Below are 14,729 nucleotides of genomic sequence, written 5' to 3'. Positions count from 1 at the left end.
TGCAGTGTGTCTGATGGTAATGACTGATGTCAGCTAATATAACTCCACTGTGTTGTGTTGCAGTGTGTCTGATGGTAATGACTGATGTCAGCTAATATAACTCCACTGTGTTGTGTTGCAGTGTGTCTGATGTCAGCTAATATAACTCCACTGTGTTGTGTTGCAGTGTGTCTGATGGTAATGACTGATGTCAGCTAATATAACTCCACTGTGTTGTGTTGCAGTGTGTTCTGATGGTAATGACTGATGTCAGCTAATATAACACCACTGTGTTGTGTTGCAGTGTGTTCTGATGGTAATGACTAATGTCAGCTAATATAACTCCACTGTGTTGTGTTGCAGTGTGTCTGATGTCAGCTAATATAACTCCACTGTGTTGTGTTGCAGTGTGTCTGATGGTAGTGACTGATGTCAGCTAATATAACTCCACTGTGTTGTGTTGCAGTGTGTCTGATGTCAGCTAATATAACTCCACTGTGTTGTGTTGCAGTGTGTCTGATGGTAATGACTGATGTCAGCTAATATAACTCCACTGTGTTGTGTTGCAGTGTGTCTGATGTCAGCTAATATAACTCCACTGTGTTGTGTTGCAGTGTGTCCTGATGTAATGACTGATGTAAGCTAACTCCACTGTGTTGTGTTGCAGTGTGTCTGATGGTAATGACTGATGTCAGCTAATATAACTCCACTGTGTTGTGTTGCAGTGTGTCTGATGTCAGCGAATATAACTCCACTGTGTTGTGTTGCAGTGTGTCTGATGTCAGCTAATATAACTCCACTGTGTTGTGTTGCAGTTTGTTCTGATGGTAATGACTGATGTCAGCTAATATAACTCCACTGTGTTGTGTTGCAGTGTGTCTGATGTCAGCTAATATAACTCCACTGTGTTGTGTTGCAGTGTGTCTGATGTCAGCTAATATAACTCCACTGTGTTGTGTTGCAGTGTGTCTGATGTCAGCTAATATAACTCCACTGTGTTGTGTTGCAGTGTGTTCTGATGGTAATGACTGATGTCAGCTAATATAACTCCACTGTGTTGTGTTGCAGTGTGTCTGATGTCAGCTAATATAACTCCACTGTGTTGTGTTGCAGTTTGTTCTGATGGTAATGACTGATGTCAGCTAATATAACTCCACTGTGTTGTGTTGCAGTGTGTTCTGATGGTAATGACTGATGTCAGCTAATATAACTCCACTGTGTTGTGTTGCAGTGTGTTCTGATGTAATGACTGATGTCAGCTAATATAACTCCACTGTGTTGTGTTGCAGTGTGTTCTGATGTAATGACTGATGTCAGCTAATATAACTCCACTGTGTTGTGTTGCAGTGTGTCTGATGTCAGCTAATATAAATCCACTGTGTTGTGTTGCAGTGTGTCTGATGGTAATGACTGATGTCAGCTAATATAACTCCACTGTGTTGTGTTGCAGTGTGTTCTGATGGTAATGACTGATGTCAGCTAATATAACACCACTGTGTTGTGTTGCAGTGTGTTCTGATGGTAATGACTGATGTCAGCTAATATAACTCCACTGTGTTGTGTTGCAGTGTGTATTGATGTCAGCTAATATAACTCCACTGTGTTGTGTTGCAGTGTGTCCTGATGTAATGACTGATGTCAGCTAATATAACTCCACTGTGTTGTATTGCAGTGTGTCTTGATGTCAGCTAATATAACTCCACTGTGTTGTGTTGCAGTGTGTCTTGATGTCAGCTAATATAACTCCACTGTGTTGTGTTGCAGTGTGTCCTGATGTCAGCTAAGCTAACTCCACTGTGTTGTATTTCAGCGTGTCCTGATGTCAGCTAACTCCACTGTGTTGTATTTCAGCGTGTCTGATGTCAGCTAACTCCACTGTGTTGTATTTCAGCGTGTCTGATGTCAGCTAACTCCACTGTGTTGTATTTCAGCGTGTCCTGATGTCAGCTAACTCCACTGTGTTGTATTTCAGCGTGTCTGATGTCAGCTAACTCCACTGTGTTATATTTCAGCGTGTCCTGATGTCAGCTAATATAACTCCACTGTGTTGTGTTGCAGTGTGTCCTGATGTAATGACTGATGTCAGCTAATATAACTCCACTGTGTTGTATTGCAGTGTGTCTTGATGTCAGCTAATATAACTCCACTGTGTTGTGTTGCAGTGTGTCTTGATGTCAGCTAATATAACTCCACTGTGTTGTGTTGCAGTGTGTCCTGATGTCAGCTAAGCTAACTCCACTGTGTTGTATTTCAGCGTGTCCTGATGTCAGCTAACTCCACTGTGTTGTATTTCAGCGTGTCTGATGTCAGCTAACTCCACTGTGTTGTATTTCAGCGTGTCTGATGTCAGCTAACTCCACTGTGTTGTATTTCAGCGTGTCCTGATGTCAGCTAACTCCACTGTGTTGTATTTCAGCGTGTCTGATGTCAGCTAACTCCACTGTGTTATATTTCAGCGTGTCCTGATGTCAGCTAATATAACTCCACTGTGTTGTGTTGCAGTGTGTCCTGATGTCAGCTAATATAACTCCACTGTGTTATATTTCAGCGTGTCTGGGTTCACATCGTGTGGGCATCAACAACCCTGATTCCAACGTCCCTTCAGACCTCAGGACCTGTGTCAAAGGTTGGTTAAGGTTAGAGGTGGTTATTGGGGTCAGAGGTTAGGGCTACGCAGGACGGATTGAATGGGCTGGCCCGTGGGCCGTATGTTTGTCACCCCTGGTTTAGGGGTAGGGTGCTGGCCCGCGGGGCCGTGTATTTGACACCCCTGGTTTAGGGCAGGGTTTCCCAAACTCTGTCCTGGGCCCCCCCCTGGGTGAATGTTTTGGTTGTTGTCCTAGCTCTACAAAAGCTGATTCAAATAACCAACTCATCATCAAGCTTTGACTATTTGAATCAGCTGTGTAGTGCTGGGGTAAAATTCAAAACATGCACCCAGGGGGGGGGGGGGCCCAGGACCGAGTTTGGGAAACCCTGGTTTAGGGGTAGGGGGTGTCCAGGCACGTGTCTGCCTGTTTGGTTTGTGGTTGTTGTGTTGTTGAAATGTGAAATCTGCTGCAGTGCTTCTGGTCATATTTGTTCTGTATATTCATGTCCTGTCTGGATACCTGTATGTGTTATGTCCTGTCTGGATACCTGTATGTGTTCTGTATTGTCATGTCCTGTCTGGATACCTGTATGTGTTATGTCCTGTCTGGATACCTGTATGTGTTCTGTATAGTCATGTCCTGTCTGGATACCTGTATGTGTTCTGTATAGTCATATCCTGTCTGGATACCTGTATGTGTTCTGTATAGTCATGTCCTGTCTGGATACCTGTATGTGTTCTGTATAGTCATGTCCTGTCTGGATACCTGTATGTGTTCTGTATAGTCATGTCCTGTCTGGATACCTGTATGTGTTCTGTATAGTCATGTCCTGTCTGGATACCTGTATGTGTTCTGTATAGTCATGTCCTGTCTGGATACCTGTATGTGTTCTGTATAGTCATGTCCTGTCTGGATACCTGTATGTGTTCTGTATAGTCATGTCCTGTCTGGATACCTGTATGTGTTCTGTATAGTCATGTCCTGTCTGGATACCTGTATGTGTTCTGTATAGTTATGTCCTGTCTGGACACCTGTATGTGTTCTGTATAGTCATGTCCTGTCTGGATACCTGTATGTGTTCTGTATAGTCATGTCCTGTCTGGATACCTGTATGTGTTCTGTATAGTCATGTCCTGTCTGGATACCTGTATGTGTTCTGTATAGTCATGTCCTGTCTGGATACCTGTATGTGTTATGTCCTGTCTGGATACCTGTATGTGTTCTGTATAGTCATGTCCTGTCTGGATACCTGTATGTGTTATGTCCTGTCTGGATACCTGTATGTGTTCTGTATATTCATGTCCTGTCTGGATACCTGTATGTGTTATGTCCTGTCTGGATACCTGTATGTGTTCTGTATAGTCATGTCCTGTCTGGATACCTGTATGTGTTCTGTATAGTCATGTCCTGTCTGGATACCTGTATGTGTTCTGTATAGTCATGTCCTGTCTGGATACCTGTATGTGTTCTGTATATTAATGTCCTGTCTGGATACCTGTATGTGTTCTGTATAGTCATGTCCTGTCTGGATACCTGTATGTGTTATGTCCTGTCTGGATACCTGTATGTGTTCTGTATAGTCATGTCCTGTCTGGATACCTGTATGTGTTCTGTATAGTCATGTCCTGTCTGGATACCTGTATGTGTTCTGTATAGTCATGTCCTGTCTGGATACCTGTATGTGTTCTGTATAGTCATGTCCTGTCTGGATACCTGTATGTGTTATGTCCTGTCTGGATACCTGTATGTGTTCTGTATAGTCATATCCTGTCTGGATACCTGTATGTGTTCTGTATAGTCATGTCCTGTCTGGATACCTGTATGTGTTCTGTATAGTCATGTCCTGTCTGGATACTTGTATGTGTTCTGTATAGTTATGTCCTGTCTGGATACCTGTATGTGTTCTGTATAGTCATGTCCTGTCTGGATACCTGTATGTGTTCTGTATAGTCATATCCTGTCTGGATACCTGTATGTGTTATGTCCTGTCTGGATACCTGTATGTGTTCTGTATAGTCATGTCCTGTCTGGATACCTGTATGTGTTCTGTATAGTCATGTCCTGTCTGGATACCTGTATGTGTTATGTCCTGTCTGGATACCTGTATGTGTTCTGTATAGTCATATCCTGTCTGGATACCTGTATGTGTTCTGTATAGTCATGTCCTGTCTGGATACCTGTATGTGTTCTGTATAGTCATGTCCTGTCTGGATACCTGTATGTGTTCTGTATAGTCATATCCTGTCTGGATACCTGTATGTGTTCTGTATATTCATGTCCTGTCTGGATACCTGTATGTGTTATGTCCTGTCTGGATACCTGTATGTGTTCTGTATAGTCATGTCCTGTCTGGATACCTGTATGTGTTCTGTATAGTCATGTCCTGTCTGGACACCTGTATGTGTTCTGTATAGTCATGTATTGTCTGGATACCTGTATGTGTTCTGTATAGTCATGTCCTGTCTGGATACCTGTATGTGTTCTGTATAGTCATGTCCTGTCTGGATACCTGTATGTGTTCTGTATAGTCATGTCCTGTCTGGATACCTGTATGTGTTCTGTATAGTCCTGTCCTGTCTGGATACCTGTATGTGTTCTGTATAGTCATGTCCTGTCTGGATACCTGTATGTGTTCTGTATAGTCATGTCCTGTCTGGATACCTGTATGTGTTCTGTATAGTCATGTCCTGTCTGGATACCTGTATGTGTTCTGTATAGTCATGTCCTGTCTGGATACCTGTATGTGTTATGTCCTGTCTGGATACCTGTATGTGTTCTGTATAGTCATGTCCTGTCTGGATACCTGTATGTGTTCTGTATAGTCATGTCCTGTCTGGATACCTGTATGTGTTCTGTCCTGTCTGGATACCTGTATGTGTTCTGTATAGTCATATCCTGTCTGGATACCTGTATGTGTTCTGCATAGTCATATCCTGTCTGGATACCTGTATGTCTAGACTTTGGTCTGAAGTTTATAAGAGTGTGGATTCTATTTTGTTATATGTGTGTTGTGTGAATGTTATATTTGGACATTGTGTATATTATATGTGTGTTGTGTGAATGTTATATTTGGACATTGTGTATATTATATGTGTGTTGTGTGAATGTTATATTTGGACATTGTGTATATTATATGTTTGTTGTGTGAATGTTATATTTGGACATTGTGTATATTATATGTGTGTCTGTGTGTTGTTCTGCAGAGATCAGTAACCAGTGCCTTCCGTTTCCGTGTTACAAGGAGGGTTCTGAACGCTGCATCGATGGCAAGGCCTCCTTCACCTGTCGGTGTAGACCAGGCTGGAAGGGTCCGCGCTGTGAGGATGGTGGGGTACCGTATAGACAGGGTTAGGGTTGGGGTTAGGGTTAGACAGGCCTCCTTCACCTGTCGGTGTAGACCAGGCTGGAAGGGTCCGCGCTGTGAGGATGGTGGGGTACCGTATAGACAGGGTTAGGGTTGGGGTTAGGGTTAGACAGGCCTCCTTCACCTGTCGGTGTAGACCAGGCTGGAAGGGTCCGCGCTGTGAGGATGGTGGGGTACCGTATAGACAGGGTTAGGGTTGGGGTTAGGGTTAGACAGGCCTCCTTCACCTGTCGGTGTAGACCAGGCTGGAAGGGTCCGCGCTGTGAGGATGGTGGGGTACCGTATAGACAGGGTTAGGGTTGGGGTTAGGGTTAGACAGGCCTCCTTCACCTGTCGGTGTAGACCAGGCTGGAAGGGTCCGCGCTGTGAGGATGGTGGGGTACCGTATAGACAGGGTTAGGGTTGGGGTTAGGGTTAGACAGGCCTCCTTCACCTGTCGGTGTAGACCAGGCTGGAAGGGTCCGCGCTGTGAGGATGGTGGGGTACCGTATAGACAGGGTTAGGGTTGGGGTTAGGGTTAGACAGGCCTCCTTCACCTGTCGGTGTAGACCAGGCTGGAAGGGTCCGCGCTGTGAGGATGGTGGGGTACCGTATAGACAGGGTTAGGGTTGGGGTTAGGGTTAGACAGGCCTCCTTCACCTGTCGGTGTAGACCAGGCTGGAAGGGTCCGCGCTGTGAGGATGGTGGGGTACCGTATAGACAGGGTTAGGGTTGGGGTTAGGGTTAGACAGGCCTCCTTCACCTGTCGGTGTAGACCAGGCTGGAAGGGTCCGCGCTGTGAGGATGGTGGGGTACCGTATAGACAGGGTTAGGGTTGGGGTTAGGGTTAGACGGGCCTCCTTCACCTGTCGGTGTAGACCAGGCTGGAAGGGTCCGCGCTGTGAGGATGGTGGGGTACCGTATAGACAGGGTTAGGGTTGGGGTTAGGGTTAGACAGGCCTCCTTCACCTGTCGGTGTAGACCAGGCTGGAAGGGTCCGCGCTGTGAGGATGGTGGGGTACCGTATAGACAGGGTTAGGGTTGGGGTTAGGGTTAGACAGGCCTCCTTCACCTGTCGGTGTAGACCAGGCTGGAAGGGTCCGCGCTGTGAGGATGGTGGGGTACCGTATAGACAGGGTTAGGGTTGGGGTTAGGGTTAGACAGGCCTCCTTCACCTGTCGGTGTAGACCAGGCTGGAAGGGTCCGCGCTGTGAGGATGGTGGGGTACCGTATAGACAGGGTTAGGGTTGGGGTTAGGGTTAGACAGGCCTCCTTCACCTGTCGGTGTAGACCAGGCTGGAAGGGTCCGCGCTGTGAGGATGGTGGGGTACCGTATAGACAGGGTTAGGGTTGGGGTTAGGGTTAGACAGGCCTCCTTCACCTGTCGGTGTAGACCAGGCTGGAAGGGTCCGCGCTGTGAGGATGGTGGGGTACCGTATAGACAGGGTTAGGGTTGGGGTTAGGGTTAGACAGGCCTCCTTCACCTGTCGGTGTAGACCAGGCTGGAAGGGTCCGCGCTGTGAGGATGGTGGGGTACCGTATAGACAGGGTTAGGGTTGGGGTTAGGGTTAGACAGGCCTCCTTCACCTGTCGGTGTAGACCAGGCTGGAAGGGTCCGCGCTGTGAGGATGGTGGGGTACCGTATAGACAGGGTTAGGGTTGGGGTTAGGGTTAGACGGGCCTCCTTCACCTGTCGGTGTAGACCAGGCTGGAAGGGTCCGCGCTGTGAGGATGGTGGGGTACCGTATAGACAGGGTTAGGGTTGGGGTTAGGGTTAGACGGGCCTCCTTCACCTGTCGGTGTAGACCAGGCTGGAAGGGTCCGCGCTGTGAGGATGGTGGGGTACCGTATAGACAGGGTTAGGGTTGGGGTTAGGGTTAGACGGGCCTCCTTCACCTGTCGGTGTAGACCAGGCTGGAAGGGTCCGCGCTGTGAGGATGGTGGGGTACCGTATAGACAGGGTTAGGGTTGGGGTTAGGGTTAGACGGGCCTCCTTCACCTGTCGGTGTAGACCAGGCTGGAAGGGTCCGCGCTGTGAGGATGGTGGGGTACCGTATAGACAGGGTTAGGGTTGGGGTTAGGGTTAGACAGGCCTCCTTCACCTGTCGGTGTAGACCAGGCTGGAAGGGTCCGCGCTGTGAGGATGGTGGGGTACCGTATAGACAGGGTTAGGGTTGGGGTTAGGGTTAGACAGGCCTCCTTCACCTGTCGGTGTAGACCAGGCTGGAAGGGTCCGCGCTGTGAGGATGGTGGGGTACCGTATAGACAGGGTTAGGGTTGGGGTTAGGGTTAGACAGGCCTCCTTCACCTGTCGGTGTAGACCAGGCTGGAAGGGTCCGCGCTGTGAGGATGGTGGGGTACCGTATAGACAGGGTTAGGGTTGGGGTTAGGGTTAGACGGGCCTCCTTCACCTGTCGGTGTAGACCAGGCTGGAAGGGTCCGCGCTGTGAGGATGGTGGGGTACCGTATAGACAGGGTTAGGGTTGGGGTTAGGGTTAGACAGGCCTCCTTCACCTGTCGGTGTAGACCAGGCTGGAAGGGTCCGCGCTGTGAGGATGGTGGGGTACCGTATAGACAGGGTTAGGGTTGGGGTTAGGGTTAGACAGGCCTCCTTCACCTGTCGGTGTAGACCAGGCTGGAAGGGTCCGCGCTGTGAGGATGGTGGGGTACCGTATAGACAGGGTTAGGGTTGGGGTTAGGGTTAGACAGGCCTCCTTCACCTGTCGGTGTAGACCAGGCTGGAAGGGTCCGCGCTGTGAGGATGGTGGGGTACCGTATAGACAGGGTTAGGGTTGGGGTTAGGGTTAGACAGGCCTCCTTCACCTGTCGGTGTAGACCAGGCTGGAAGGGTCCGCGCTGTGAGGATGGTGGGGTACCGTATAGACAGGGTTAGGGTTGGGGTTAGGGTTAGACAGGCCTCCTTCACCTGTCGGTGTAGACCAGGCTGGAAGGGTCCGCGCTGTGAGGATGGTGGGGTACCGTATAGACAGGGTTAGGGTTGGGGTTAGGGTTAGACAGGCCTCCTTCACCTGTCGGTGTAGACCAGGCTGGAAGGGTCCGCGCTGTGAGGATGGTGGGGTACCGTATAGACAGGGTTAGGGTTGGGGTTAGGGTTAGACAGGCCTCCTTCACCTGTCGGTGTAGACCAGGCTGGAAGGGTCCGCGCTGTGAGGATGGTGGGGTACCGTATAGACAGGGTTAGGGTTGGGGTTAGGGTTAGACAGGCCTCCTTCACCTGTCGGTGTAGACCAGGCTGGAAGGGTCCGCGCTGTGAGGATGGTGGGGTACCGTATAGACAGGGTTAGGGTTGGGGTTAGGGTTAGACAGGCCTCCTTCACCTGTCGGTGTAGACCAGGCTGGAAGGGTCCGCGCTGTGAGGATGGTGGGGTACCGTATAGACAGGGTTAGGGTTGGGGTTAGGGTTAGACAGGCCTCCTTCACCTGTCGGTGTAGACCAGGCTGGAAGGGTCCGCGCTGTGAGGATGGTGGGGTACCGTATAGACAGGGTTAGGGTTGGGGTTAGGGTTAGACAGGCCTCCTTCACCTGTCGGTGTAGACCAGGCTGGAAGGGTCCGCGCTGTGAGGATGGTGGGGTACCGTATAGACAGGGTTAGGGTTGGGGTTAGGGTTAGACAGGCCTCCTTCACCTGTCGGTGTAGACCAGGCTGGAAGGGTCCGCGCTGTGAGGATGGTGGGGTACCGTATAGACAGGGTTAGGGTTGGGGTTAGGGTTAGACAGGCCTCCTTCACCTGTCGGTGTAGACCAGGCTGGAAGGGTCCGCGCTGTGAGGATGGTGGGGTACCGTATAGACAGGGTTAGGGTTGGGGTTAGGGTTAGACAGGCCTCCTTCACCTGTCGGTGTAGACCAGGCTGGAAGGGTCCGCGCTGTGAGGATGGTGGGGTACCGTATAGACAGGGTTAGGGTTGGGGTTAGGGTTAGACAGGCCTCCTTCACCTGTCGGTGTAGACCAGGCTGGAAGGGTCCGCGCTGTGAGGATGGTGGGGTACCGTATAGACAGGGTTAGGGTTGGGGTTAGGGTTAGACAGGGTTTCCCCATCCTTCACCTGTCGGTGTAGACCAGGCTGGAAGGGTCCCGGCTGTGAGGATGGTGGGGTACCGTATAGACAGGGTTAGGGTTGGGGTTAGGGTTATACAGGGTCCTGCTTCACCTGTCGGTACAGGCTGTAATACTGGGTCCTGGCTTAATACTGGGTCCTGCTTAATAGACAGGGGGTCCTGGCTTAATACTGGGTCCTGGCTTAATACTGGGTCCTGGCTTAATACTGGGTCCTGCTTAATACTGGGTCCTGGCTTAATACTGGGTCCTGCTTAATACTGGGTCCTGGCTTAATACTGGGTCCTGGCTTAATACTGGGTCCTGGCTTAATACTGGGTCCTGGCTTAATACTGGGTCCTGCTATGGTGCTTAATACTGGGTCCTGGCTTAATACTGGGTCCTGGCTTAATACTGGGTCCTGCTTAATACTGGGTCCTGCTTAATACTGGGTCCTGCTTACCCATACCCCTGGGTCCTGGCTTAATACTGGGTCCTGGGCTTAATACTGGGTCCTGGCTTAAGGGTCCTGGCTTAATACTGGGTCCTGGCTTAATACTGGGTCCTGGCTTAATACTGGGTCCTGGCTTAATACTGGGTCCTGCTTAATACTGGGTCCTGCTTAATACTGGGTCCTGGCTTAATACTGGGTCCTGGCTTAATACTGGGTCCTGCTTAATACTGGGTCCTGGCTTAATACTGGGTCCTGGCTTAGTACTGGGTCCTGGCTTAATACTGGGTCCTGCTTAATACTGGGTCCTGGCTTAATACTGGGTCCTTGCTTAATACTGGGTCCTGGCTTAATACTGGGTCCTGCTTAATACTGGGTCCTGCTTAATACTGGGTCCTGGCTTAATACTGGGTCCTGGCTTAATACTGGGTCGCTGGTTTCAATCTGGCTCGAAGGACACACTTTTTTCTTGAAACTCGAAAAGCTTGGCCAGTAACGTTGGTGTTGCTGACTGACTAGGTCACAGTTCCTCCCAGTAACAGGAATTGAGCCGAGTTTCTAGTCAATGAATCCATGTTTTGTTATTATTGAATAATGATGTTATTGATTGTTTTATTGATCAGACATCGACGAGTGTTCGGACCCAGATCACCCAGCCGGATGCAACCAGAAGTGTTACAACTCCCCCGGTAGCTTCCGCTGTATGTGTGATGACGGGTACCGGTTCAGAACCAATGACAAGATCCACTGTACAGGTAACAGTTACTGTTATATAGATCCACTGTATAGGAAACAGTTACTGTTATATAGATCCACTGTATAGGAAACAGTTACTGTTATATAGATCCACTGTACAGGAAACAGTTACTGTTATATAGATCCACTGTACAGGAACCAGTTACTGTTATATAGATCCACTGTACAGGAAACAGTTACTGTTATATAGATCCACTGTACAGGAAACAGTTACTGTTATATAGATCCACTGTACAGTTACTGTTATATAGATCCACTGTACAGGAAACAGTTACTGTTATATAGATCCACTGTACAGGAAACAGTTACTGTTATATAGATCCACTGTACAGGAAACAGTTACTGTTATATAGATCCACTGTACAGGAAACTGTTATATAGATCCACTGTACAGGTAACAGTTACTGTTATATAGATCCACTGTACAGGAAACAGTTACTGTTATATAGATCCACTGTACAGGTAACAGTTACTGTTATATAGATCCACTGTACAGGAAACAGTTACTGTTATATAGATCCACTGTACAGTTACTGTTATATAGATCCACTGTACAGGTAACAGTTACTGTTATATAGATCCACTGTACAGGAAACAGTTACTGTTATATAGATCCACTGTACAGGAAACAGTTACTGTTATATAGATCCACTGTACAGGTAACAGTTACTGTTATATAGACCACTGTACATTTACTGTTATATAGATCCACTGTACAGGTAACAGTTACTGTTATATAGATCCACTGTACAGGTAACAGTTACTGTTATATAGACCACTGTACAGGTAACAGTTACTGTTATATAGATCCACTGTACAGGAAACAGTTACTGTTATATAGATCCACTGTACATTTACTGTTATATAGATCCACTGTACAGGTAACAGTTACTGTTATATAGATCCACTGTACAGGAAACAGTTACTGTTATATAGATCCACTGTACAGGAAACAGTTACTGTTATATAGATCCACTGTACAGGTAACAGTTACTGTTATATAGATCCACTGTACAGGTAACAGTTACTGTTATATAGATCCACTGTACAGTTACTGTTATATAGATCCACTGTACAGGTAACAGTTACTGTTATATAGATCCACTGTACAGGTAACAGTTACTGTTATATAGATCCACTGTACAGGTAACAGTTACTGTTATATAGATCCACTGTACAGGTAACAGTTACTGTTATATAGATCCACTGTACAGGAAACAGTTCTAGTCTAGAATGTAGTTTAGACTCTAGATTTGCAGGCCCAGACTCTAGTCTAGAATGTAGTTTAGAATCTAGACTAGAATGTAGTTTAGACTCTAGATTTGCAGGCCCAGACTCTAGTCTAGAATGTAGTTTAGACTCTAGATTAGAATCTAGATTAGAATGTAGTTTAGACTCTAGATTTGCAGGCCCAGACTCTAGTCTAGAATGTAGTTTAGACTCTAGATTAGAATCTAGATTAGAATGTAGTTTAGACTCTAGATTTGCAGGCCCAGACTCTAGTCTAGAATGTAGTTTAGACTCTAGATTAGAATCTAGATTAGAATGTAGTTTAGACTCTAGATTTGCAGGCCCAGACTCTAGTCTCGAATGTAGTTTAGACTCTAGATTAGAATCTAGACTAGAATGTAGTTTAGACTCTAGATTTGCAGGCCCAGACTCTAGTCTAGAATGTAGTTTAGACTCTAGATTAGAATCTAGATTAGAATGTAGTTTAGACTCTAGATTTGCAGGCCCAGACTCTAGTCTAGAATGTAGTTTAGACTCTAGATTAGAATCTAGATTAGAATGTAGTTTAGACTCTAGATTTGCAGGCCCAGACTCTAGTCTCGAATGTAGTTTAGACTCTAGATTAGAATCTAGATTAGAATGTAGTTTAGACTCTAGATTTGCAGGCCCAGACTCTAGTCTAGAATGTAGTTTAGAATATAGTTTAGACTCTAGATTTGCAGGCCCAGACTCTAGATTAGAATGTAGTTTAGACTCTAGATTTGCAGGCCCAGACTCTAGATTAGAATATAGTTTAGACTCTAGATTTGCAGGCCCAGACTCTAGTCTAGAATGTAGTTTAGACTCTAGATTAGAATCTAGACTATAATGTAGTTTAGACTCTAGATTTGCAGGCCCAGACTCTAGTCTAGAATGTAGTTTAGACTCTAGATTAGAATCTAGATTAGAATGTAGTTTAGACTCTAGATTTGCAGGCCCAGACTCTAGTCTAGAATGTAGTTTAGACTCTAGATTAGAATCTAGATTAGAATGTAGTTTAGACTCTAGATTTGCAGGCCCAGACTCTAGTCTAGAATGTAGTTTAGACTCTAGATTAGAATCTAGATTAGAATGTAGTTTAGACTCTAGATTTGCAGGCCCAGACTCTAGTCTAGAATGTAGTTTAGACTCTAGATTAGAATCTAGATTAGAATGTAGTTTAGACTCTAGATTTGCAGGCCCAGACTCTAGTCTAGAATGTAGTTTAGACTCTAGATTAGAATCTAGATTAGAATGTAGTTTAGACTCTAGATTTGCAGGCCCAGACTCTAGTCTAGAATGTAGTTTAGACTCTAGATTAGAATCTAGACTAGAATGTAGTTTAGACTCTAGATTTGCAGGCCCAGACTCTAGTCTAGAATGTAGTTTAGACTCTAGATTAGAATCTAGATTAGAATGTAGTTTAGACTCTAGATTTGCAGGCCCAGACTCTAGTCTAGAATGTAGTTTAGACTCTAGATTAGAATCTAGATTAGAATATAGTTTAGACTCTAGATTTGCAGGCCCAGACTCTAGTCTAGAATGTAGTTTAGACTCTAGATTAGAATCTAGACTAGAATGTAGTTTAGACTCTAGATTTGCAGGCCCAGACTCTAGTCTAGAATGTAGTTTAGACTCTAGATTTGCAGGCCCAGACTCTAGTCTATAATGTAGTTTAGACTCTAGATTAGAATCTAGACTAGAATGTAGTTTAGACTCTAGATTTGCAGGCCCAGACTCTAGTCTAGAATGTAGTTTAGACTCTAGATTAGAATCTAGACTAGAATGTAGTTTAGACTCTAGATTTGCAGGCCCAGACTCTAGTCTAGAATGTAGTTTAGACTCTAGATTTGCAGGCCCAGACTCTAGTCTATAATGTAGTTTAGACTCTAGATTAGAATCTAGACTAGAATGTAGTTTAGACTCTAGATTTGCAGGCCCAGACTCTAGTCTAGAATGTAGTTTAGACTCTAGATTAGAATCTAGACTAGAATGTAGTTTAGACTCTAGATTTGCAGGCCCAGACTCTAGTCTAGAATGTAGTTTAGACTCTAGATTAGAATCTAGATTAGAATATAGTTTAGACTCTAGATTTGCAGGCCCAGACTCTAGATTAGAATGTAGTTTAGACTCTAGATTTGCAGGCCCAGACTCTAGTCTAGAATGTAGTTTAGACTCTAGATTTGCAGGCCCAGACTCTAGTCTAGAATGTAGTTTAGACTCTAGATTTGCAGGCCCAGACTCTAGTCTAGAATGTAGTTTAGACTCTAGATTTGCAGGCCCAGACTCTAGTCTAGAATGTAGT

The 14,729-nt window shown here is 46.3% G+C and overlaps 1 protein-coding gene across 5 annotated transcripts in view; it reads left to right on the top strand.

Moving 5' to 3' along the window:
* LOC311125763 (vitamin K-dependent protein S-like) overlaps positions 1 to 14,729 on the top strand; it is a 34,361-nt gene that overhangs the window by 5,257 nt on the left and 14,375 nt on the right. For 3 of the 5 annotated variants that reach the window (XM_084199791.1, XM_084199792.1, XM_084199793.1), the window contains 3 exons: positions 2,528 to 2,605; positions 5,774 to 5,887; positions 11,044 to 11,175. In XM_084199791.1, coding sequence (XP_084055917.1) covers positions 2,528 to 2,605; positions 5,774 to 5,887; positions 11,044 to 11,175 — 324 coding nt within the window. Of the gene's footprint in view, positions 1 to 2,527; positions 2,606 to 5,773; positions 5,888 to 6,028; positions 9,914 to 11,043; positions 11,176 to 14,729 lie in introns of those variants that run through there. The other 2 variants (XM_084199794.1, XM_084199795.1) reach the window with 2 other exon arrangements.

This window comes from Coregonus lavaretus (genome assembly GCF_964263955.1).
Source record: "Coregonus lavaretus genome assembly, contig: HAP1_SCAFFOLD_610, whole genome shotgun sequence".
Classification (NCBI taxonomy): Eukaryota; Metazoa; Chordata; class Actinopteri; order Salmoniformes; family Salmonidae; genus Coregonus; species Coregonus lavaretus.
This window is presented reverse-complemented; position numbering and strand designations above follow the sequence as displayed.